We start from the raw sequence: 26,480 nt of genomic DNA on the forward strand, positions 1-26,480 counted from the left end.
AGTTGAGAAGCGAGTGGCGATAGCCCTGTGGAAGCTTGCAACACCAGACAGCTACCGGTCAGTTGGGAATCAATTTGGAGTGGGCAAATCTACTGTGGGGGCTGCTGTGATGCAAGTAGCCCACGCAATCAAAGATCTGCTGATATCAAGGGTAGTGACCCTGGGAAATGTGCAGGTCATAGTGGATGGCTTTGCTGCAATGGGATTCCCTAACTGTGGTGGGGCTATAGACGGAACCCATATCCCTATATTGGCACCGGAGCACCAAGCCGCTGAGTACATAAACCGCAAGGGGTACTTTTCGATAGTGCTGCAAGCTCTGGTGGATCACAAGGGACGTTTCACCAACATCAACGTGGGATGGCCGGGAAAGGTGCATGATGCTCGCATCTTCAGGAACTCTGGTCTGTTTCAAAAGCTGCAGGAAGGGACTTTATTCCCAGACCAGAAAATAACTGTTGGGGATGTTGAAATGCCTATATGTATCCTTGGGGACCCAGCCTACCCCTTAATGCCATGGCTCATGAAGCCATACACAGGCAGCCTGGACAGTAGTCAGGAGCTGTTCAACTACAGGCTGAGCAAGTGCAGAATGGTGGTAGAATGTGCATTTGGACGTTTAAAGGCGCGCTGGCGCAGTTTACTGACTCGCTTAGACCTCAGCGAAACCAATATTCCCACTGTTATTACTGCTTGCTGTGTGCTCCACAATATCTGTGAGAGTAAGGGGGAGACGTTTATGGCGGGGTGGGAGGTTGAGGCAAATCGCCTGGCTGCTGGTTACGCGCAGCCAGACACCAGGGCGGTTAGAAGAGCACAGGAGGGCGCGGTACGCATCAGAGAAGCTTTGAAAACCAGTTTCATGACTGGCCAGGCTACGGTGTGAAAGTTCTGTTTGTTTCTCCTTGATGAAACCCCCGCTCCTTGGTTCACTCTACTTCCCTGTAAGCTAACCACCCTCCCCTCCTCCCTTTAATCATTGCTTGCAGAGCCAATAAAGTCATTGCTGCTTCACAGTCATGCATTCGTTATTCATTCATCACACAAATAGGGGGATGACTACCAAGGTATCCCAGGAGGGGTGGTGGAGGAGGGAAGGAAAATGCCACACAGCACTTTAAGCACAGCACTTTAAAAGTTTACAACTTTAAAATTTATTGAATGACAGCCTTCTTTTTTTTGGGCAATCCTCTGTGGTGGAGGGCTGGTTGGCCGGAGGCCCCCCCACCGCGTTCTTGGGCGTCTGGGTGTGGAGGCTATGGAACTTGGGGAGGAGGGCGGTTGGTTACAGAGGGGCTGCAGTGGCAGTCTGTGCTCCAGCTGCCTTTGCTGCAGCTCAACCATACACTGGAGCATACTGGTTTGGTCCTGCAGCAGCCTCAGCATTGAATCCTGCCTCCTCTCATCACGCTGCCGCCACCTTTGAGCTTCAGCCCTGTCTTCAGCCCGCCACTTACTTTCTTCAGCCCGCCACTTACTCTCTTCAGCCCTCCACCTCTCCTCCCGGTCATTTTGTGCTTTCCTGCACTCTGACATTATTTGCCTCCACGCATTCGTCTGTGCTCTGTCAGTGTGGGAGGACAGCATGAGCTCGGAGAACATTTCATCGCGAGTGCGTTTTTTTTTCTTTCTAAGCTTCACTAGCCTCTGGGAAGGAGAAGACCCTGTGATCATTGAAACACATGCAGCTGGTGGAGAAAAAAAAAGGGACAGCGGTATTTAAAAAGACACATTTTATAAAACAGTCGCTACACTCTTTCAGGGTAAACCTTGCTGTTAACATTACATACATAGCACATGTGCTTTCGTTACAAGGTCGCATTTTGCCTCCTCCCACCGCGTGAACGGATTTTGGTTGAATGCCAGCAAACATACACTGCAATGCTTTGTTCTACAGTGATTCCCGAGTACGTGTTACTGGCCTGGAGTGGTAAAGTGTCCTACCATGAAGGACGAAATAAGGCTGCCCTCCCCAGAAACCTTTTGCAAAGGCAGAACCGCAAATGCCAGGGCAAAGTAATCCTTTCACATGCTTGCTTTTAAACCATGTATAGCATTTTAAAAGGTACACTCACCAGAGGTCCCTTCTCCGCCTGCTGAGTCCAGGAGGCAGCCTTGGGTGGGTTCGGGGGGTACTGGCTCCAGGTCTAGGGTGAGAAACAGTTCCTGGCTGTCGGGAAAACCGGTTTCTCCGCTTGCTTGCTGTGAGCTATCTACAACCTCCTCATCATCATCTTCTTCGTCCCCAAAACCTACTTCCGTATTGCCTCCATCTCCATTGAAGGAGTCAAACAACACGGCTGGGGTAGTGGTGGCTGAACCCCCTAAAATGGCATGCAGCTGATCATAGAAGCGGCATGTTTGGGGCTCTGACCCAGAGCGGCTGTTCGCCTCTCTGGTTTTCTGGTAGGCTTGCCTCAGCTCCTTCAGTTTCACACGGCACTGCTTCGGGTCCCTGTTATGGCCTCTGTCCTTCATGCCCTGGGAGATTTTCAGAAAGGTTTTGGCATTTCGAAAACTGGAACGGAGTTCTGATAGCACGGATTCCTCTCCCCAAACAGCGATCAGATCCCGTACCTCCCGTTCGGTCCATGCTGGAGCTCTTTTGCGATTCTGGGACTCCATCATGGTCACCTGTGCTGATGAGCTCTGCATGGTCACCTGCAGCTTGCCACGCTGGCCAAACAGGAAATGAGATTCAAAAGTTCGCGGTTCTTTTCCTGTCTACCTGGCCAGTGCATCTGAGTTGAGAGTGCTGTCCAGAGCGGTCATAATGGAGCACTCTGGGATAGCTCCCAGAGGCCAATACCATCGAATTGTGTCCACAGTACCCCAAATTCGAGCCGGCAACGTCGATTTAAGCGCTAATCCACTTGTCAGGGGTGGAGTAAGGAAATCGATTTTAAGAGCCCTTTAAGTCGAAATAAAGGGCTTCATTGTGTGGACGGGTGCAGGTTTAAATCGATTTAACGCTGCTAAATTCGACCTAAAGTCCTAGTGTAGACCAGGGCTTAGTGTGTTGAAACCATGCTCTGTTCAGCAGAGTGGAGGTGAGAGTGAAGGGCACAAATGAATATGTTTTTCCTGGATCCTCTTGTCTCCTCTCTCTGTGTGATCCAAGTTCACTGTCAAAATATAAAACTCTTGTCAGAATGGGGAGTGGGAGGGAGGGCTGGACAAGTGTCCAAAGAGAATCAGCCTCTAATATGAACTATAGTGTAAATCACTTAGAAAACAGAGGAGATGGTTTGTTTGAGTTTCCAGCATTATTGGGTTTGTGTTATGGTAGGGCCTGGAGTCTGCAAACAAGATCAAGGCCCTTTCTGTCAGTCGCTGTACCAACACCTACTAAGAGACAGTCTCTGGCTTGGAGTGATCACAGTCTGTCTAGACAATGTGGGTGGGGATACAGTGGCAAAATGACTTGCTCAAAGTCATACTTGAAGTCCGTGAAAAAGCTAGGAATAGCACTCAGGTCCTTGGATTTCCCAGGCCACTTGATCACAGGACATATCTAATTAGCTGCATTATATAAGTATTGCTTTCATTTAAAGCAGGTTCTTTTGGTCTGCAACCTACTACTTCAGTTGTAATATCACAGGATTCGTACAGTTTGGATTAAATAGTACGTGAAGGGCTCAACTCTCTATACTAGGTAAAAGCATACATACTACATAAACAGGACAAAGAGAGAGAAAGGGAGTAGTAATATTCCCATTTTATAGATGGGGAAACTGAGGCACAGAGCAGCTACTTGACTTGCCCAAGGTCCCACAAGAAGTCTATGATTGATTTCCTGTGTTTCGGGGCCTTTCTCCTTCAGTCGAAGGAAAGAGAGTTGCTCTCGTTCTTTCCCTGTCCCCTTTCTCTTTGAATCAGTCACTGTCATTAGTACAAATAGCTACGGCTGAAGCATACAATATCCAGCATCTTCCAATTAATTTTCCATTGAAAACATTTTATGTCGTTTGTATTTTTTTCTGCCCCATACGAATTTGAATGCAACACAGATGGAAGAAAAATGGTGTATGCAAACCATGTGTTTCTTTCAGGGCGCAACAGTACAGCGGCCAGAACAGATTGGCATCTCACTTATCAAGATGAACACAAATTGCACTTGTCTATCCAGCCCCTGCCATTGGGCATTAAATCACACAGTTTAACCAAAGGCAGATAACGCAGATTGTAAGATCGTTTGGTCGGGGACCAAATTCTCTGCTTGGTGCAGCAGAGACAAAGTCTGTCTGGCAGAGATTATTGCTCCCTGCTTCCCAGGGCAGATCTGAGCATCTATATAGGCTAGGGCAATCCCAGGACTGTGCTAGCTTCCACCAATTGACTATGGTCCCTAAGAATAGCGGGAGCACAGTGAATTCTGAACACACACCCTCCTCAGTCTCACATGTCTCCTCCAATGTGGACAACTGGGGTAATAGGGGCATAGAAGCAGGCCACAACCTGCTCTGCACCAACTGAGAGCTCCTTCATGCCAATCTCAGCTGTTCTCTGGTCCTTCTGTGCCACTGAAGCAGCATAAAAGGGCCAGAATGAAAAATAATTATCTGGCCCCACATCTTCATTTTATGTTTTGTACAGCGCCAAGCACGCTTGGTATCATTCAGTCAATAACAGGAGCGGCATTATGCAGATAGACACCAAGTAGGCTTATCCATCTCCAATCTTGGCTGCCTTCTTCATTTCTGCCCAAGGTGGCTAGACTAAGATTCCTGGGTTGTTCTGGGGGTTTTTTTTGGGGATGGCAGGGGGAGCGTTGGGTGTTTTTTAAGAAACATTTTAAATCTCTTAATCCGCACTGTGTGCAATGAACTAAATGGGACTCTGCCTCAGTGGCCTTCTCTGATATTTTTAGTAAAGTAGGTCAACATTTTTCAAACAAGTGTTTTTCATCCAAAAATGGCATTTTTCACTGAACACTTGTGTGGAAGATTGTCAGGTTTTGACATTTTTAATCAAATGTATCCAATTTTTAATCACCATTTTATTTGTTTTTTCCTCTTCTTCCCCTCCCCTCCCCACCCACTCCATCTTTTTCTCTTTTTCCCCCCATTCATTTTTGACAATCAAATATTTTTTCTTCAAAATTTTTCATTAAACCCCTGCCCACCCCACCCTAAAATACCAATACAAAAGAAAAAAATGGAGTCTGCCAAATCCAAGGAGCATTGACACTCTGAGCTGATCTGCAAAATATTTTTTTCATTTTTCAATCTCTATATTTTAATATATTCAGTCATCCTCAGTTGATTCCATGCGAGACTGCTGTATCTCTCATGGACGTGAGATATGTAGGGTATTTCACGAAGCTATTCCAGAGAGCAAATCGTGAGAAGATAGAGAAATCATATTGTATTGAACGCATTGGGAAAATCCGGCATGAAGGTATTAAAGCAGTTTCTAAATTGTAAACTATTTTGTAAACTATCCCCCCGCTGCCCCACAGATATTTTGGACAGGTACAGTCTTTTTATTCTGTATAGCACTTAATTCAATGGGGTGTCAAGGCTAATTCCCACTCTGGCACTTCAAGTGCAGAAGATGTGGGCCCGCAAGGATTCTAATAATTAATACTGGCCACTCCAGGCTTGTATTAAACGCCCAAGGTTACAGCTTCTCTCTGACCTTGGCTTGGTAAACGCTGCCACCACCCAAATGCAAAACCCCTTGGAACCCAGGAAGGCTTCTGGGAATTCCTTCATGTGAGGTACCCTCAAACCCTTTCACCCCCCCTCCGGGGAAGAGCTGAGAAAGGAAAACAAAGGAAATCAGCTGTTGCCACCAGCTAACTAAAAAACATGGGCACAAACCTCTTAAAACACAAAAATCCAAATCCTATTTGTGAAAAAGGTAAACTTTATTCAAAACAAAAAAGAAAGAAAATACATCTGGAACTTAGGCTTTTGCTAGATTTAAAAAACCCACTTACAAAAATTAAACATCAAGAATAGCCTTCTTGAAGTCCAGCTTAAAGGTTACAAGCAACACAAAACCATTTGAGGTTAGCACAGAGAAGTCCACATGCCATAAGGAAATAAAAGAAATAACCCTAATCGTGTCTTTCTAGACTTTTCCTGATCTACTTACGCATCTGGGTAGTTCTAGGTATGAGCTGATGATTTCCATACCTGGCAAAAAGCATTTTACAGCATAGTCCCAGCCCTGACTCTGCTTTGTCCCCTCTTCCCGGAGAACAACAACAGACAAAGAGAAGGGTTTTTTCCATTTAAAAAACGTCTAGGCTTCCCATTGGCTCTTTTGGTCAGCTGCCCACTCCCTTTCCTTTACTTGGGGACTTTTTTAACCCTTTACAGGTAAAGCAAGTAGAGAACAGCTACTAACGGGGATTTTATAGCTTACTGGCTGGTTGGGTGTCCATAAAAGGGAGTTACCCCCCGCCCCTTTATTTACCACAGAGATCCTGGTCCAGGGCTTCTAGGTGCTACTGTAATACAAATAATTAATAATAATAATTCATTGAGAAATTAGCTCTTGTGCCAAATTTTGCTCAAGGAAGTCTTATGATATTTATAGAGCCCGCAGTGTTGATGAAAATGAGACGTTCTTTTGCTCCTATAAGGCGGTAGTATAATCATACACCTCTATGAGGTGGGATGGCTCAAAACCCACCAGGCCTTACACATGTAAGGCCTGGTCTCCACATACTATTTGTGGCAGCTGAGAGGCCAAAGACTGAAGATAAGTCACAAAGACTAAACTACCCTCTTGCCATTATTCCACTCAGGTTCTTCTATGGCACGCCTCACCCTGGCAGCTGAGTGCCTTCCCGCAGTGCATTCAGAAATGCGCCCAGCATCTGTTGCATGGTGTTTGGTGTCTCCTCCTCTCTACCAGAAGACGTACTGCCTGCTCAGGGTTGAGATACATGAGCAGGGCAGCACGTAGAGGTTCGTGCTGCAGCTGTCTCTGCTTGGAACAAACACAGAACTCCAGGCATCTATAAATATAGGCTTTGTTCCACTACCACCCAGCTCCACTAGACAATGGGGAGGATGTGGCCTGATAAAACCAGGAAGTAATGCCAACCCTGCTGTTCTTCAGATATCTATCAACTTGCCCTGTACCCTTACCCTTTAGTTTACAAGCCTTTGGCTAATTCTCAGTTCGTGCAACTGTGGTCCTATCCAAACCAGTTGGAATTAGGTTTGTATGTGGGGTTTGGTGAGATTCTTTAATAAATGACTTACTAAAATCCATTACAAAACACATGAAAGGAAGGCGGAATATTACATAGACTGTGTTCCTTTCATTGGTTTGTCTAACTCTGTAAAAAGCATGTATTACTATTTGTATTGCACTAGTGCTTAGCATCGCTAGTCATGGGCCAGGACCCCATTGTGCTACGCGCTGTACAAACCCAGAACCAAAACAGTCCCAGCTCCAAAGATATAACTATACAAATATAAGATGAGAGACAACAGATGGATGCAGACAGACGAGGGAGCACAAGGAAACAATGAGTCAATCATGGTTAGCATGGGAGGCAATAGTCTCGGCACACCAGCTGCCTAATGCTGCCAAGTTTTGGGAAGGAGTTGCAGGCATTGCAGCAAAGGAGAATTTTGAGAGGGGATTTGCAGGAGGCCAATGAGGTAGCTTTGTGGATGTTTACAGGGAGCTGCTCGCAAGTGTGAGAGGCAACATGGAAGAAAGCACATAGCTGCATGTTTGAAAATGTAACAAGTGGGCAATGAAATGGAAGTTTTAATTTGTTTCTGCTGCGTGTTCTCTCCTCATTTATCACTAATGCTCCTCTATCTGTGGAACTGGGAGGTGGTCCAATGTCGCTGGATGCTCCAGGATTTAGCCCCGCCTTTCACCTCAAGCCACCAGATTTTCCGCTGCTGGAGGCGGAACAAGTCAATCAGTCAATTTCTCCCAACTACTCAGTTTTATAACTTTAATTTGTATTTGTTTTTGTGCCGTCACGACTTTCATCTCATTCCTCTCTCTTCTTTCCACCCACACCCCCATAACGGCTTTGTGAGTAAAGAGAATTTTGTGAGACAAAGTTTGTTTGTCATCCAAATTTTTCAGGTATCTGAGGACAACTGAAAACTTTCAGGTTTATATTGGCAAACACCAAGTAATTTTGGTGGTATTCAGGCTTTTGGTGTTTCAAAACAAATTGCAACAATTCAATGTGTGACATTTTTTGAAATGTTTTGTGGAAAATAAAATGCATTTTCTGACCAGTTCTATGGCTGCAGGATTGAGATGCAACTAAAAAAGGGATGAAAATCTCACCCAGAAGATTGATTTTTGCCTGTCTCCTGGCCACTTTGTAATGAATGTTTACATTTTTCAATGTCTGTACTTTGGTGTATTCTGCACCTGTGTGTGTCTGTGTATATATACATGCACTTGTGCAGAATCGTACAGTGTGGCAGATTTCTTTATGCAATTTTCAGTTTTTAAATCATTTAGCAAATCAATCCATTCACTAAGAAAGAGGAAGACTCACTGTGTGCCACACCTCGAAAATTGTGAAATTGTGCAACATAAATGAGCAATCCCTTGCCTGTGGACATGTCATGAACTTAGCAGCCCATTCACATTGCAGATGTCAGGTCTAGTTAGCGATTTCGTACCAACCTTGCAACTTTACTAGTCCCAGGCTGTTGAATCATCACTGAATGAGAGAACCTGTGTCTGAATTCATGAGAGCTGAAACTGACCTGATGGCTGATCTTTCAGCCACACTTAAGCCCAAGTCTTGGCAGTCAGAAGCAGCCTCTTGCGTTCATACCTGCCCTGCCGCTTTTGCAAGTGAAATTCCTTACACAAATGCAAAGTGGGAAATAGAAAAAAAACCCGAGAGACATATGCTGGCAGAAATGGACGACACGTGTTCCAGGGGAATGGGATTTCATCTTTAAAATATTCCCTTTGCCTTCTTTTGTGGGGGTTTTTAGTGATAGTTTGACTGTGTTAACTGTATACTTTGGTTGGAGGCTGGTACTTTACAAAGAGCATTTTTATTAAAAGTCTATTTTTAATCCACTCCATTTTGTATAATCACCTTCACAATTTATGTGTGTTTAATACCTACCTTCTGACAATCCTTTACTCCACCGCCTTCCCTACAATGCCTTCATCTCATCTCCCGGTGCCTTTTGCAGCCAGCATCCTGGGATGAATCCTGGCCCCACTGAAGCTGATGGAAGTTCTGCCATTGACTTCAACAGGGCCAGGATTTTACCCCTGGTGCTATTACTGCTTCTTCCTAGACTTCTTCCTCATCACGCTATTCTTGATTCTTTGCCATTTGCCCTTCCCGCCACCAAGTTTGCCCTCGCCAAGGTATCCACTAAGGCCTTGTCTACATTCAGGAACAGCCCCAGATCAGTAGCAGATGATCGGTGTGGCTGCATTGCTGTTGACCACTAAAGTGGAGACGAGAGAAACCCACAGTTTTCACAAATTGAGCTAATCCATGTTTACTTCTACACTTTGCCCTGGCCACTTTCCTGCTGCCAAGGAAACTGACAACAGCAATGGAAGATTAAAATCGCAAAGAGGGAGTGTTGTATTCCTGCAAATAGAAGAGGAGATTCTGTAGTGAGGGCTCTAGACTGGGAGGCAAGACCCAGATTTTTAAAGGTTCTTAGGTGCCAACAGGTTCAGATAGGAAACAAGTAGGATTTCAAAAAATGCCTAGGTGCCTAACTCCCATTGAACTAAGTCAAGAGTGGCCACATTTTTTTATTTATTTTTTTGCTGCCTTCTTTTTTGTCTATATTTTGGGTAACCAGTTTGATATTTAGGGACAATGATTTCCAGAAGTTCTGGAAGTCCCACAATTTCAACTGAAGTCAATGGAAGCACTTGGGTGCTTGATGTTTTCTGAAAATCATAGAATCATAGAATATCAGGGTTGGAAGGGACCCCTGAAGGTCATCTAGTCCAACCCCCTGCTCGAAGCAGGACCAATTCCCAGTTAAATCATCCCAGCCAGGGCTTTGTCAAGCCTGACCTTAAAAACCTCTAAGGAAGGAGATTCTACCACCTCCCTAGGTAACGTATTCCAGTGTTTCACCACCCTCTGAGTGAAAAAGTTTTTCCTAATATCCAATCTAAACCTCCCCCACTGCAACTTGAGACCATTACTCCTCGTTCTGTCATCTGCTACCATTGAGAACAGTCTAGAGCCATCCTCTTTGGAACCCCCTTTCAGGTAGTTGAAAGCAGCTATCAAATCCCCCCTCATTCTTCTCTTCTGCAGGCTAAACAATCCCAGCTCCCTCAGCCTCTCCTCATAAGTCATGTGTTCTAGACCCCTAATCATTTTTGTTGCCCTTCGCTGGACTCTCTCCAATTTATCCACATCCTTCTTGTAGTGTGGGGCCCAAAACTGGACACAGTACTCCAGATGAGGCCTCACCAATGTCGAATAGAGGGGAACGATCACATCCCTCGATCTGCTCGCTATGCCCCTACTTATACATCACAAAATGCCATTGGCCTTCTTGGCAACAAGGGCACACTGCTGACTCATATCCAGCTTCTCGTCCACTGTCACCCCTAGGTCCTTTTCCGCAGAACTGCTGCCTAGCCATTCGGTCCCTAGTCTGTAGCGGTGCATTGGATTCTTCCGTCCTAAGTGCAGAACCTGCACTTATCCTTATTGAACCTCAACAGATTTCTTTTGGCCCAATCCTCCAATTTGTCTAGGTCCTTCTGTATCCTATCCCTCCCCTCCAGCGTATCTACCACTCCTCCCAGTTTAGTATCATCCGCAAATTTGCTGAGAGTGCAATCCACACCATCCTCCAGATCATTTATGAAGATATTGAACAAAACCGGCCCCAGGACCGACCCCTGGGGCACTCCACTTGACACCGGCTGCCAACTAGACATGGAGCCATTGATCACTACCCGTTGAGCCCGACACTCTAGCCAGCTTTCTACCCACCTTATAGTGCATTCATCCAGCCCATACTTCTTTAACTTGCTGACAAGAATACTGTGGGAGACCGTGTCAAAAGCTTTGCTAAAGTCAAGAAACAATACATCCACTGCTTTCCCTTCATCCACAGAACCAGTAATCTCATCATAAAAGGCAATTAGATTAGTCAGGCATGACCTTCCCTTGGTGAATCCATGCTGGCTGTTCCTGATCACTTTCCTCTCATGCAAGTGCTTCAGGATTGATTCTTTGAGGACCTGCTCCATGATTTTTCCAGGGACTGAGGTGAGGCTGACTGGCCTGTAGTTCCCAGGATCCTCCTTCTTCCCTTTTTTAAAGATTGGCACTACATTAGCCTTTTTCCAGTCATCCGGGACTTCCCCCGTTCACCACGAGTTTTCAAAGATAATGGCCAATGGCTCTGCAATCACAGCCGCCAATTCCTTCAGCACTCTCGGATGCAACTCGTCCGGCCCCATGGACTTGTGCACGTCCAGCTTTTCTAAATAGTCCCTAACCACCTCTTTCTCCACAGAGGGCTGGCCATCTCTTCCCCATTTTGTGATGCCCAGCGCAGCAGTCTGGGAGCTGACCTTGTTAGTGAAAACAGAGGCAAAAAAAGCATTGAGTACATTAGCTTTTTCCACATCCTCTGTCACTAGGTTGCCTCCCTCATTCATTAAGGGGCCCACACTTTCCTTGGCTTTTTTCTTGTTGCCAACATACCTGAAGAAACCCTTCTTGTTACTCTTGACATCTCTCGCTAGCTGCAGCTCCAGGTGCGATTTGGCCCTCCTGATATCATTCCTACATGCCCGAGCAATATTTTTATACTCTTCCCTGGTCATATGTCCAACCTTCCACTTCTTGTAAGCTTCTTTTTTATGTTTAAGATCCGCTAGGATTTCACCATTAAGCCTGCCATATTTACTATTCTTTCGACTCATCGGGATGGTTTGTCCCTGTAAACTCAACAGGGATTCCTTGAAATACAGCCAGCTCTCCTGGACTCCTTTCCCCTTCAAGTTAGTCCCCCAGGGGATCCTGGCCATCCGTTCCCTGAGGGAGTCGAAGTCTGCTTTCCTGAAGTCCAGGGTCCGTATCCTGCTGCTTACCTTTCTTCCCTGCGTCAGGATCCTGAACTCAACCAACTCATCAGGCCTCATGTTGAACACCCAAAATCAGTGGCCACCTTTGGAAATTTTGTGTCATGGTCAAAACACCCAGCATCTGCAACTGCTTATTTTCTCAAGGTTGTTCGGGTGGGTTTAATGATCCTTATCAGCAAAGAAATGAACTAAATTACAACCTCAGGCATGGTCAGCAATCTTTTTGAATACAATGTTGCAATGCTGAGATGGATGATGGGCATAAGCACCTATTCCGAGGTTGATGGGTTTGACAAAATGGCAAAAGTCCTATCAAACACCAGGTTGTTTTCCTATAATTAACAAATTATAACATCATTAAAACCACATGTTTGGATGGCAACTAAGACCTTTTGGCTATTAACAATTTACAAGGCAGTGATCCAAATACAGATAGAGTAGGCAGGATATTGAATACTGCTGGTAAGTTGCATCATCTCTTTCTTCTGATCTTTCCAAAAGTAAGAAATTATGGGAGACCAAGGCCTGGAGAGGTTCATAGGTGGCTTGCAAAAAGTTTAGGACTAGAACCTAGATGTTCTGTCTCCGAGCCCATTCTCAACACACTAGTTAAAGATGCCTCCCGGTGATGGGGTGATACCCCAACACAGGCCCGCGTGGGTTAAAAGTGAGTTAGTGACATTTGCAACCCCAGTGCTGTAATTAATTAGTTGAGTCTCAGCCAAAGGGATTGGGACTAAGAGGGTCAGAGGAAAACCCTATGGCTGCTGGGGCATCATCAAAGGCTGGGGTTCAGTGTGGGGAAGAAACTACACAGCTCCTATGAAGGCCCCAGATCCAGGATTCGGTGGAGACCAGCCACCGGAGCTGGAGAGAAGACTCCAGGCTGATTTGTTGGGACTTTGGACTTCAGTTAACCTTTTGTTACCCCAAAAGGGGGCTTAACTACACCCTTCTGAGCCAGGGGGCTGGAGTGTATGTAGCACCAACAGACTCCGGTCATCGCTGGGTGGGATTGAACCTACGGCCTCTCGAGCTAAATGCATGAGCATCTACTGCATGAGCTAAAAGCCACATGGCCCTTAGCTAAGGCTGTAGCAGGCTCATTAATCTCTCTCTAAGTGGTCTCGGTGCCACTACAGGGAACAGAACACCCCCCCCCCCAGGAGGTGTGTGGGTTACATACTTCCCCTAGCTGAGGAAGTGCATCCCGAGCTTCAGAGACTTCCCAGCTGAAATCCCTCATGAGCCCCCACTTGTAACGCTGACAGATGCTGGTCGTCGGCGGGCAGGATCGAATCAGGGACCTCTGGAGCTAAATGCATTAGCCTCTACTGCAATGAGCTAAAATCCACATGGCAGACTCATTAATCTCTCTCTCTCTCTAAGTGCTCTTGGTGCCACTACATGGGACAGAGCACCACATCCAGGAGATGTAAGTGGGTTACATGTGCACAGATGTAAACGGTCATCGGAAGAACTCCTGTAACTCCGCACCCCAGCAAGAGGGTGTGCTCTGGAGGTGAGTGAGCCCCACACCACACCCCCACTACATTGTTTTTTAAAACAATCAAAAGCCAACCATGATTTTTGTGTTACAGGCTGAGAGACTTGGTGACAGAGAGGTTAAATGACTTGCCTAGAAACTCAACATCCTGGGCTGTAACCATTACATCATGTTTGCTTATTTCCCATATATCTCTGCAAGTGTACAGGGCCAGCAAAAGGAAGAGCCTAAGGGCAATAAAGAAAATACCATAACTCATTCAGTGCAGTCAGTACGAAGTGTAGTTTAGTGCGGGGCATGGCTTCCTGCAGCGTGCTGTTATTACTTGTGTTTCCCTCTGCCATTTTGTCAAGGTTCCTCCCCCACTCTGAACGCTAGGGTACAGATGTGGGGACCTGCATGAAAACCTCCTAAGCTTATCTTTACCAGCTTAACAGCATGGGGATGGGATAACCATCAGACTGCAAAAGTCCACGTTCCTGACCAGCCCTGGTACTGGACAGGCAACTTGGCTGTAGGCAAATTGAACGAGTTGGACTTGAAGGGTTGAATTGTCACTTGGATCTCTGGGTTGATTAAATTGGGGTCCACTAAGGAAGCATGGATAGCTGACACTTGTGCTCCGGTGTCCCTCCACGCGGTGACCTTCTTCCCGCCCACACTCACAGTTTCCCTCCGCTCCAAGGGTATCTGGGAGGTATCTGGGCCTGTGGACCTCTGGTGTGATCCCGGTGCAATGAACTGTAATCTGTTGGGGTTCTTGGGGCAGTTGACCTTTACATGCCCCAGCTCGTTACATTTAAAACATCGTCCAGCTGACGGGTCACTGGGGCGAGGTGGGTTGCTGGAGAACGGGGTGGTGGGACGATAAGGGGTCTGGAGGGTTCTTTGGGAGGTATGTGGGGCTTTGGGGGGCCCCCAGTGATAGGGTGTGGTCTGGGGTTGTTCCTTCTGGTCTCCGCTCCCACTGCGACCAGTTTTCTTCTTCTCGGCCACCTTCACCAATCTGGCTCCAATCTCTCCTGCCTCGATTACAGTTTTGGGCTTCCCATCTAGGATGTATCTTTCTATTTACTCAGGAACACCCTCTAAGAATTGTTCCATTTGCATTAGGAAGGACAAATTTACTGGAGATTCAACACTTGCTCCTGATATCCAGGCATCCCAATGTTTCACAATGTGGTAGGCATGTCGGGTAAATGACATGTCTGGTTTCCACCTTAGGGCTCTGAACCTCCGACGAGACTGCTCGGGTGTTATCCCCATTCTGACTCTCGCCTTGGATTTAAACAGTTCATACTTGTTCATGTGTTCTTTAGGCATTTCAGCTGCCACCTCAGCTAAGGGTCCACTGAGCTGCGGCCTCAGCTCTACCATGTATTGGTCAGTAGAGATGTTGTACCCAAGGCAGGCCCTTTCAAAGTTTTCTAGGAAGGCCTCAGTATCATCGCCTGCCTTGTAGGTGGGGAACTTTCTGGGATGGGGAGTGGTACCTGGAGAAGGATTGCTAGGGTTTGTTGGTATATTCTGCTGAGCCTTTATCTTCTCCATCTCCTCCACATGCTTCCTCTCTTTTTCCTTCTCCTCCAGTTCTTTGGCCCTTGCCTCCATTTCTTTGGCCCTTGCCTCCATAGCTCTCCTGTGAGCAGCCGCTTGGTGTTGTTCTGCCTCTTTCGCTGCCTCCATTTCTTTTTCCTTCTCCTCCTTCTTCAGCCGCATGAGTTCTATCTGTCTTTCATGTTCCCTTTGTTTTTCCTCAGCCTGAAATCTGGCTAATTCCAGCTTTTGTCGAGCCGTGGATTTTGTCATTCTAACCTCTCTGTTTTTAACTAACTTTACACCCGAGGTTTAGAAATAAACAAACAAAACTTGGCTGTAAAATTTTGCTGTGCTGGAATAGAATACCTATTCTCTGATAGTGATTGTCAGCCTACAGAAAAAGACAATTCCCTTGTCTCTGCTCTGGGCCCAAATCAAAGCAAAAAACCTCCAACTACTTGGAAACCTGCTTACCAGCAGCCTAAAGGAAAAAAAAATTCCTTTTCAAACTTGTGCGCCTTGTAAAAAATCAAAATCCTAAAACAAAAAAAACAAAAAAAACCCCTGCCACTTTTGTCTCCAGGCAAATGGGTAGAACACCTCCCCCTGTTTACTTTTAGGGGAAAAAAAACTCTGGGTTGGAAAACTGTGAATTTCCCTGCAGGAGTTAAGTACCCTGCCTCCAGGCAAAGAAAACCTGCAATTCACAAAGATAATCCCCTTTTGTCTCTGCTTGGCCACAAAGCAGAGAAAAAACAAGCTGCTTTCAGTTTCAGCTGCTTTCTGGACTTCCTTTCCAAAGGAAAAAAAAATTCCTTTTTCAAATCTGTATTTCTAGTTCAAAAAATCTCAGCTGGATCTCAAAATGATTTCAGGTTAATCCCACCACTCTGCCACCATGCCAAGGTTCCTCCCCCACTCTGAACACTAGGGTACAGATGTGGGGACCTGCATGAAAACCTCCTAAGCTTATCTTTACCAGCTTAGGTCAAAAACTTCCCCAAGGTACAAAATATTCCACCCTTTGTCCTTGGATTGGCCGCTACCACCACCAAACAAATACTGGTTAGTGGGGAAGAGCTGTTTGGAAACGTCTTTCCCCCCAGAATACTTCCCAAAACCTTGCACCCCACTTCCTGGACAAGGTTTGCTAAAAAGCCTCACCAATTTGCCTAGGTGACTACAGACCCAGACCCTTGGATCTTAAGAACAATGAACAATCCTCCCAACACTTGCACCCCCCCTTTCCTGGGAAATGTTGGCTAAAAAGCCTCACCAATTTGCATAGGTGACCACAGACCCAAACCCTTGGATCTGAGAACAATGAAAAAGCATTCAGTTTTCTTACAAGAAGACTTTTAATAGAAATAGGAGTAAATAGAAGTAAAGAAATCACCTCTGTAAAATCAGGATGGTAGATACCTTACAGGGTAATTAGAATCAAAACATAGAGAATCCCACTAGGCAAAACCTTAAGTTACAAAAAAGATACACAGACAGAAATAGTCATTCTATTCAGCACAATTCTTTTCTCAGCCATTTAAAGAAATCATAATCTAACACATACCTAGCTAGATTACTTACTAAAAGTTCTAAGACTCCATTCCTGGTCTATCCCCAGCAAAAGCAGCATACAGACAGACAGAGACCCTTTGTTTCTCTCCCTCCTCCCAGCTTTTGAAAGTATCTTGTCTCCTCATTGGTCATTTTGGTCAGGTGCCAGCGAGGTTACCTTTAGCTTCTTAACCCTTTACAGGTGAGAGGAGTTTTCCTCTGGCCAGGAGGGATTTTAAAGGGGTTTACCCTTCCCTTTATATTTATGACACATGTGCATTGGCCAAACCGGACAGTCTCTACGCAAAAGAATAAATGGACACAAATCTGACATCAGGAATCATAACATTCAAAAACCAGTAGGAGAACACTTCAACCTCTCTGGCCACTCAGTAACAGATTTAAAGGTAGCAAATTTGCAACAGAAAAGCTTCAGAAACAGACTCCAAGGAGAAACTGCTGAGCTTGAATTAATATGCAAACTAAATACCATTAACTTGGGATTGAACAGAGACTGGGAGTGGCTGGGTCATTACACATATTGAATCTATTTCCCCATGTTAAGCATCCTCACACCTTCTTGTCTACTGTCTAAATGGGCCATCTTGATTATCACTACAAAAGTTTTTTTTCTCCTGCTGATAATAGCTCATCTTAATTAATTAGCCTCTTACTCCACCTCTTCTTGTTCTCTGTATGTGTATATACATATATATCTTCTTACTATATGTTCCATTTTATGCATCTGATGAAGTGGGCTGTAGCCCACGAAAGCTTATGCTCAAATAAATTTGTTAGTCTCTAAGGTGCCACAAATACTCCTGTTCTTTTTGTGGATAAGACTAACACGGCTGCTACTCTGAAACCTCTTCATAATTTGTTTCACTGTGAGTTTAAAAGGAGAAGGGGTAGCAGAGTTCTTTATGGCTGGTTTAGGCCCTGATCCAGGAATGCACGGAGACATGTGCTTTCCTGAATCAGGGCCTTATTTGCTATTTGCCTCCATTTTATGCAGAGTGAAGGGGTTTTACCGATGAACAACAACAATGCTTGAGGGTCCAAAAAGGAAAAGCTTAAAGAAGTAATTGGGCTGCAGCTGGCCAAACAAGCACATAGGAAATAATCATCCCAACAGAATCCAGATCTCCTATTCCCAGCCCAGTACCAGAAACACAAGACCGGCCTTAGTTTCAGTGGGCCCAATTCTGATAGCCTTAGTCCCATGACAACTGTTTTAGTCCGTGAGTAGCGCCCATGAAATGGATGGGCCTATATGTGGAATAAGCTGCTACTCAGCATGAGAAATGAGATGGGAATCTGGACCAACATGTATTATGCCAAATTGTCATTTGAAATTCCATGAGCCACAAGGAGGGGGAGGAATTGTCTGTGTTGCTCCATGCATAACTAGGAGTAATGAGACACTAGGGGCAACAGAATATCTAAGGCGGTGAGCGGAAAAAAGAACACTGTTAGTGAAAGGTATGTTGTGGAATAGTCTCCAAAGGGAATGGAGGAAAATCCATTGCTCGGTCCATTTAAAAGTAGGTTGAATGAAATAATAAGGGGAACAGTCCTACAAAGGCAAAGGAATGCTAAGGTGAACTAACAGGTCTCTCTGTCTCTAATTGCTGCACTGTGAATCTGTGATTGACTGTGTCTCTGTGACTTGACGCTTGCTAGATAAAACAGTAGCAATCTCTTTAAAACAGTCATCCAGAAGGGAATTATGTGAGAGCTGTCAAGTGACAGATTTGCGAATTAAACTTTAAATGGAGTTTGGATATGCAATTAGTATTTCTGACATGTTACCCGCGTTTCTCTTTCCTCTGCAGCTAAAGTCCTGGGGCCAAATCCTCAGCTGGTATAAATCGGTGTCGCTGCATTGCCTCCAGTGGAGTTATGCCAACACACACCAGTAGAGGATCTGGCCCTCAGTGTCTAGTGTAATCTTTTTACCTGGGTATAACCCCACAGGATCAACCTGGAGGGTCTCCTCTGGGCATGGTTTCCCTCTCATGCTAGGGGCATAAGTGCATACGATTCTGGGGGCTCAGACATGGTATTACTCCCACCCATTCCCAAAGATGGAAGAAAACAGTGGTCTTAACAAATGTTAATTAGTAAGGGCATGATTAGTGAGGAGCAGGATCCAGTTGTAGCTGGATGGTAACTGAGATCTTTTGGATATTAATTTATAAGGTCGTGATCCAGATCCAGATGAAACAGACAACTGGAGATTTAATAATGCTGTGCAGTTACAAAATCGCCTTTCTTCCAGTCTTTCCAAAAGATTGTGGGAAACTGAGGCACAGAAGTTACTGTAGATATTAGTAATTCTAATATTTTTTCTATATTTTGATTGTTACCAACTCATTCACATTGTTCAAAGCCAGCCCACGAACACAACAGCTATAAATGTAGGGCTTAATCCATGCCTTGGATTGACAGGTTTGGTGAGGCAGGGTTAGATACCAGCATGCTGTTGAATACAAGGGTATAGCACCCCATAGCCCAGTGTTTTTCAAAGATCGGGTCTCGACCCAGTACTGGGTTGTGACCCGAAAGGCACTGGATCGCCTGGCTCAGCGACCCAGCGGCTCTGGTCAGCACTGCTGACCAGAACATTGAAAGTCCCGTCGGCGGTGCTGCCCAGCTAAGGCAGGCTGGTGCCTACCTGTTCCGACACTGTGCTGTGCCCCGGAAGTGGCCAGCAGCGGGTCTGGCTTCTAGGCAGGGGGACCACAAGGGGGGGCCGTGCCTGCGGGTGAGAGCCGCGCAGAGCCGCTTGTGCACCTCCGCCTAGGAGCCAGACCTGCTGCTGGCCGCTTCTGGGGCGCAGCACGGTCCGTGGTGCCAGGACAAGCAGGAAGCCTGCCTCTGCACCCCGGCTGCAGTGCAGACTGGAAGCTGTCGGAGGTAAGTCTGCACCCCACCCACACTCCAACCTCTGCCCCAGCCCTGAGGCCCCCCAAACCTGGAACCCCTTCCTGTACCCCGAACCCCTCATCCCCGGACACACCAAGAGCCTGCACCCCCAGACCATAGTCCTGACCCCCTCCCGCACCCCAACCCCCTGCCCCAGCCCTGAGGCCCCCCCAAACCCAGAGCCCCTGAACCCCAAACCCCTCATCTCTGGCCCCACCACAGAGTCTGCACCCGCAGACCAGAGCCCAGTCCCCCTCCTGCACCCCAATCCCCAGCCCCAAGCCTCCCCCAACCCCAGAGTCCCCTCCTGCACCCCAAACCCCTCATTCCTGGCCCCACCCCAGAGTCTGCACCCCAGCCCAGAGCCCTGACCTGCACCCCAACCCCCGCCTCAGCCCTGAGCCCCCCCCAAACCCAGAGTACTTGTACTTATCTTAATTAAATTACATCTTGTTGAATTCAGACAAATTCTCCAATTTGTCAAGATCATTTTGAACTCTAATATAGGGTCCCAAAGTGCTAGCGATCCCTCCCAGCTTTGTGTCATCTGCATATTTTGTAATAAGAATATTTTCCACTCTATTATCCAAGTCATTAATGAAAATATTGACTAGGACCAGATCCAGGACTGACCCCTGCGGGATCCCATTAGATATGCCCTCCCAGTTTGACAGTGAATTATCTTTGAGTACAGTCTTTCAACCAGTTGTGCACCAACCTAATTGTAATTTTGTCTAGATCATGTTTACCTAGTTTGCTTATGAGTATATCATGTAGTACTGGGTCAAAAACCTTACTAAACATAAGATATCACATCTACTGCTTCCCCCTTGTCCACTACAGAGGTAGCCCTGTTGAAGAAGGAAATTAGGTTGGTTTGGCATGATTTGTTCTTATAACGTATTTTTCAGGTGATAGGAAACTGATTGTTTAATAATTTGTTCGAGTATCTTTACAGGTATCGAAGTTAGGCTGACAGGTTGATAATTCCCCGGGGTCATCTTTGTTCCACTTTTTAAAGATAAGTCTGATGCTTGCCCTTCTGCAGTTTCCTGGGACCTCTCCTGTCCTCCAGGTGTTCTGAAAGATCATTGCTAATGCCTCTGAGATTGCTTAAGTACCCAAGATGAATTTCATCAGGCCCTGCTGAGTTGAATACATCTAACTTATCTAAATATTCTTTAACCTGCTCTTTCCCTATTTTGGCTTGTGTTCCTTCCCCCTTGTTGTTAATATGAATTGTGTTGAGTATCTGGTTGCCATTAACCTTTTTAGTGAAGACTGAAACAAAATAGGCATTAAACACCTCTGCCTTCTTGAGGTCATCAGTTATTAGCTCTCCTTCCCTGCTAAGTGAAGGGCCTATGCTTGCCTTCTTCTTTCTCTTGCTTCTAATGTATTTAAAGAACTCCTTATTGTCTTTTTTGTCCCTTGCTAGATGTAACTCATATTGTGCCTTAGCCTTTCTGATTTCGTTCCTACATACTTGTGACATTCTTTTGTATTCCTCCTAAGCAGTTTGTCCATGCCTTGCACTTTTTGTAGGATTCCTTTTTGATTTTCAGGTCATTAAAGAGCTCCTGATAGGGCTATTTTGACCTCTAACTATTCTTCCTATCTTTCCTTTGCATCAGAGTAGTTTGCAGTGGTGCCTTTAATACTGTCTCCCTGAGAAACTTCAAGCTCTCCTGAACTCCTTTTTCCTTTAGACTTTTTTTCTCATGCGACCTTACTTACCAATTCTCTGAGTTCGTTAAAGTTTGCTTTTTTAAAGTCTATTGTCCTTAGTCTGCTGCTCTCACACCTTCCTTTCCTTAGACTCATGAAATCTATCATTTCATCATCACTTTCACTCAAAGTGGCTTCCATCTTCAGATTCGCTCCCAACTCCTCCTGGTTTGTCAGAATCAATTCTAAACTGGCTTTTTCCTTGTTCCTGCCTCTACTTTCTGGGACAAAAGGTTGTCCCCAATACATTCCAAGAACTTATTGGAAATTTTGTTTGGCTGTATTTAAGTCCCCCATTATTATGAGCTTTTGTGTTTTGGATATTTCTGTTTGTTCTAGATATGCCTCATCCACCTCTTCCTGATTTGTGCTCCACAGTAGACCCCTATCATGATGACATCACTATTTTTACCCTTTTTATATTTACCTAGAAACTGTCAGCTCTTTTGCCTCCTACCTTTTTCTGGTCCTCAGAACAAGTATATATATTTTTGATGTTGAATGCAACACCACCCTCTTTTTATCCTACCTATCCTTCCTGAACAAGCGATACCCCTCTGCACCAATATTCCAGTTATGAGACTTATCTTCCACCCCATCCCCCCAGTCTCTGCAATGCCAATTAAGTCATAATTTAGCTTATGTACTGATACCTCCAGCTCTTTCTGGTTATTCCCCAAATTCCATACATTTGTGTATAGATGTCCAAGATGTTGAGCAAATTTGCCCACTGATTTCTCTCTTGTTACTCCTATGACCCAATTGTAATTTTCCATGTCCCCCTCCAACCCTCTGTTAAGGTCATCTTTTTTTTTTTTTTTTTTACACTTGCCTGTGGGCTTTTTGTCCCTTGCCCCTTTGAACCTAGTTTAAAGCCCTCCTTCCTAGGCTGGCAAGTCAGTGTACAATAATGCTCTTCCCCTGCTTTGCATGTGAGCTCACCGGCCGACTTTCTTCCTCTGTATAACAAGATGCATTAATTAATGCTCTAATTAATGCTTTTGTTTGAGGCAATATTTCATTGCTTCTCCAAATCAAATCAGATTTACCCTTATCTACAGCAAGCTGGCTAGAAATCCTGTAATCAGCCCCTGCCTATCTTCTTAAAGCCCTTAAATCTGGTGGCTGTGAGCTGAAATGCCTTCCACATCTTTAATCTCCTTTAATAATGTTTAAGTCTACATATGCTAGACTGTTACCAATTAGGGATCTTGAGCAGTTATATTTTAATAGTCTCTTTTACAGTGTTTATATAAAGCTTCCCCGTTCACCTTTCATGTAAAAGATACGTGTGATTCCTGTAGCTTACAGTGTTGCAGGGAAATGAGTTCCATGTCCGGGAGGAATCCTTGCTGCCAGTTGTGAGTGATGTATGTCATTCAAAACGCCAAGCCCTAAGCTTAGGGAACACAGGCACTGCTGCTGTGTAACCATGTAACCACGGCTCTGCTCGGCTGTGTACTTCTCTGCACAGGCACGTAATACTCAGACACGGCCAGGAATTGCTGGCAAGCCCACATATGAAGGGAAAATCAAAACATTGTAACCTGTCCCTCGCTACCTGGGATACCACAGTATTCCTCAAAAAGAAAAGGAGTGCTTGTGGCACCTTAAAGACTAACAAATTTATTAGAGCGTAAGCTTTCATGAGTTTACGCTCTAATAAATTTGTTAGTCTATAAGGTGCCACAAGTACTCCTTTTCTTTTTGCAGATACAGACTAACACGGCTGCTACTCTGAAACCTCACAGTATTCCTAGTTCTGCACCTCACGGCCATTTAGAACTCCCTCACGACAGAAGAGATAAAACCCAGGTCCTTTTCCAAAGCACAGCCCTGACGTCTTGAACTAAATGAGAATCTCCATCAACTGTCAGCATGATAGGGCTCATGACACACAGTTGAACATTCCAGATTCCATCCAGCAGAGGCCAGTTATTTACATTCACACTAGCCAGGTTATTCCAGAACTATGTGTGACAGATCGGCTATTGGCTGTCAAGAAAGAATCTTTCATATAGATGGATTTTATTGGGAGATAAGGAATTATTGAGAAGATGGGAGCTTTACAGGTTACGGCTGAAAGAGACTGGCATGTTAACTCGGAAAAGCAGGCACCAACTCCTAGGGAGAAACCCTTTAACATGCAAATGAGCTTTACTCTGACCAAGGTTTATGCTAAGAAAGCTTATAAATTATTGCCTATGCAAGATCAAACACACTTTGGCAATGCTCGAAGTAACTACGCTCTAGGGAAGGGGGCTTCCATAAAATATGGTGTACAGTGGCTACTGTACTGGAGAGATTGTTTTAGCTCCCTAGATATTGCACCTAAGCAAATATCATATAAATACGAGTCGTTTCCCCAAAGCAAAGGAACCTTTGCATTTAAAAGATCTCTCAGAGCAAGAAGCCTGTCTCCTCCAGCCTTCCAACCACAGCCACTTCAAACACTTAGAGGAAAAGTAGCAGTTTGAATTGTTGGTGGTTTTGTATTTAATATCCGTATTGCATTAGCACTCCCAGAAAACCACACCCAGCCACAGAACAGGACTGAAGCTCCATTGTGCTAGGCACTGTACAAACACTTGCCAATGTGGCCCATGCCCTGAAGAGCTCCACGAATACAACAGGGCATTTTTACTCCTGGGGAAAATTTTGCACAACTGCAGTTGTCAGGGTTCCTCCCCCACTCTGAACTCTAGGGTACAGATGTGGGGACCTGCATGAAAAACCTCCTAAGCTTATCTTTACCAGCTTAGGTCAAAACTTCCCCAAGGTACAAAATATTACACCCGTTATCCTTGGACTGGCCGCTACCACCACCAAACTAATACTGGTTACTGGGGAAGAGCTGTTTGGACGCGTCCTTCCCCCCAAAATACTTCCCAAAACCTTGCACCCCACTTCCTGGACAAGGTTTGGTAAAAAGCCTCACCAATTTGCCTAGGTGACTACAGACCCAGACCCTTGGATCTTAAGAACAATGAACAATCCTCCCAACACTTGCACCCCCCCCTTTCCTGGGAAATGTTGGATAAAAAGCCTCACCAATTTGCATAGGTGACCACAGACCCAAACCCTTGGATCTGAGAACAATGAAAAAGCATTCAGTTTTTTACAAGAAGACTTTTAATAAAAAAATAGAAGTAAATAGAAATAAAGAAATCCCCCCTGTAAAATCAGGATGGTAGATATCTTACAGGGTAATTAGATTCCAAAACATAGAGAACCCCTCTAGGCAAAACCTTAAGTTACAAAAAGATACACAGACAGAAATAGTTATTCTATTCAGCACATTCTTTTCTCAGCCATTTAAAGAAATCATAATCTAACACATACCTAGCTAGATTACTTACTAAAAGTTCTAAGACTCCATTCCTGGTCTATCCCCGGCAAAAGCAGCGTACCGACAGACACAGACCCTTTGTTTCTCTCCCTCCTCCCAGCTTTTGAAAGTATCTTGTCTCCTCATTGGTCATTTTGGTCAGGTGCCAGCGAGGTTACCTTTAGCTTCTTAACCCTTTACAGGTGAGAGGAGCTTTCCCCTGGCCAGGAGGGATTTCAAAGGGGTTTACCCTTCCCTTTATATTTATGACAGCAGTGCAGCAGAAAAATGCTCTCCCTTCCCCCACCCCTCACCCCCCCCAGATTCCCTTTGCTTCCTTGCAGAAAATGGTTCCCGTTGGGAAGCAAAGAGAAGCTGCACCGGTACTCACTCACTCCTCCCCTGCAACTTGGCACTCAGACTTTGTTCAGGCAACGGGTGGTGGGGGGAGGATGGGGATGGAGAGGTAAATCCTTGCGGGGAGGGGGATCTGGCGATGCCCCAGTCGCCCAGGGATGCTAGTCCCAGCCGGGCGGAGGGAGTGAGGAGGAGGATGGAGATGGAGTTCCCTCTCCTGTCCCCTTCCTTGCAGGGAGCAGCCAAGGCTGGGTCAGCTCAAGTCCCAGAAACTTCCCCTGGCTGCAGGAAGCTCTGCACTGCCAGAGGGGACAGAGCGGTGCGGGAGAGCCTCAGGAAGGGGATTGGGGGTGAGAGGGTCCAGATGCACAGGTGTTGGGCAGACAGGGGCAGCAGCTCCCTCCCAGTACAGTGTCCCCACCTGTGCATCCGGAACCACCCCCCATTGAGCCCCCTCCACATCAGGAACCCCCCACACCCAGAACCCCTTCCCCACCGAGTCCCCCAAACCCCTACCTTTCCAAGCCTCACCCCCTGCATCAGGAGTCCCCCACACCCAGACCCCCACCCCACTGAGCCCCAACCAGCTGCACCCTGACCTTCCACCCCACCAAGCCCCACTCCTCCAGACCCCCACACTGAGCCCTAACTACCTTCACCTGGATTCCCCTGCAGAGTCCCATTCCCCTTGCACCCAGAACCCCTCACCGAGCCTGTGTGCATCCATGTTCCCCCCACAGAGCTGCCTGCATCCAGATTGTGCCCCACAGAAACCTGGTACACGGGAGTGAATTCTGCACCAATTTTTTTTTAATTAAAATTCTGCAAAGATCTGCATGTCACAGATTGTCACAGAAACAATTTGACAGGTTTCAGAGGAACAGCCGTGTTAGTCTGTATTCGCAAAAAGAAAAGGAGTACTTGTGGCACCTTAGAGACTAACCAATTTATTTGAGCATGAGCTTTCGTGAGCTACAGCTCACTTCATCAGATGTTGTTTCATCAGAAACAATTTGGTAATTTATTTCAAAATCCTTGTCAGCAAATAATTGAAAATGGTGTGATTATATTGTGTTATTTTCACAAATAAAATATGCAGAATTTTAAAATAATGTGTGAAGAATATTTATTTTTTTGGCGCAGAATTCCCTCCGGAGTAGCATTTTTCACACTCATACACTGGTGTGGCTGCTCTTCAGGATGGATTCCAGTAGATGTCACCCCTCCCTCTAAGTCAGAGTTCTGAGTGAGTTCTCCAGATGTTCTCCTGGAGGTCCTGTGGTTTAGAAGAAACCTGAAACTGAGGTCCCTGTCTACCTATGTATTTATAACATGATATCTGAGGGCTGAGCTCTCCTGGTTATTAAAGAGCTTATCATACTATCTGACCAAATTTCAATGAACAGCTATATTCTCTCTCCCTAAATGCTCCAGACAGTTTCAATCAGACACAATGGCCTTCTCCAATTCCTGTCCCATTCTGCC

General features: G+C 45.6%; 1 protein-coding gene across 2 annotated transcripts in view; it reads right to left on the reverse strand.

Annotated features, from left to right (window-relative positions):
• Nucleotides 1–1,130: 1,130 nt before the first annotated feature.
• Nucleotides 1,131–26,480, reverse strand: part of LOC125633076 (uncharacterized) — a 45,997-nt gene continuing 20,647 nt past the window's right edge. Inside the window, exons 1-3 of one of the 2 annotated variants that reach the window (XM_075126033.1) lie at nt 6,144–6,214; nt 2,076–3,125; nt 1,131–1,688 (exon numbers count right to left, since the gene is read on the reverse strand). In XM_075126033.1, coding sequence (XP_074982134.1) covers nt 1,132–1,688; nt 2,076–2,655 — 1,137 coding nt within the window. In that variant the 5' untranslated portion in view covers nt 2,656–3,125; nt 6,144–6,214 and the 3' untranslated portion in view covers nt 1,131. Of the gene's footprint in view, nt 1,689–2,075; nt 3,126–6,143; nt 6,215–26,480 lie in introns of those variants that run through there. The other variant, XM_048842185.2, reaches the window with a different exon arrangement.

This window comes from Caretta caretta, chromosome 2 (genome assembly GCF_965140235.1).
Source record: "Caretta caretta isolate rCarCar2 chromosome 2, rCarCar1.hap1, whole genome shotgun sequence".
Taxonomy (NCBI): domain Eukaryota; kingdom Metazoa; phylum Chordata; order Testudines; family Cheloniidae; genus Caretta; species Caretta caretta.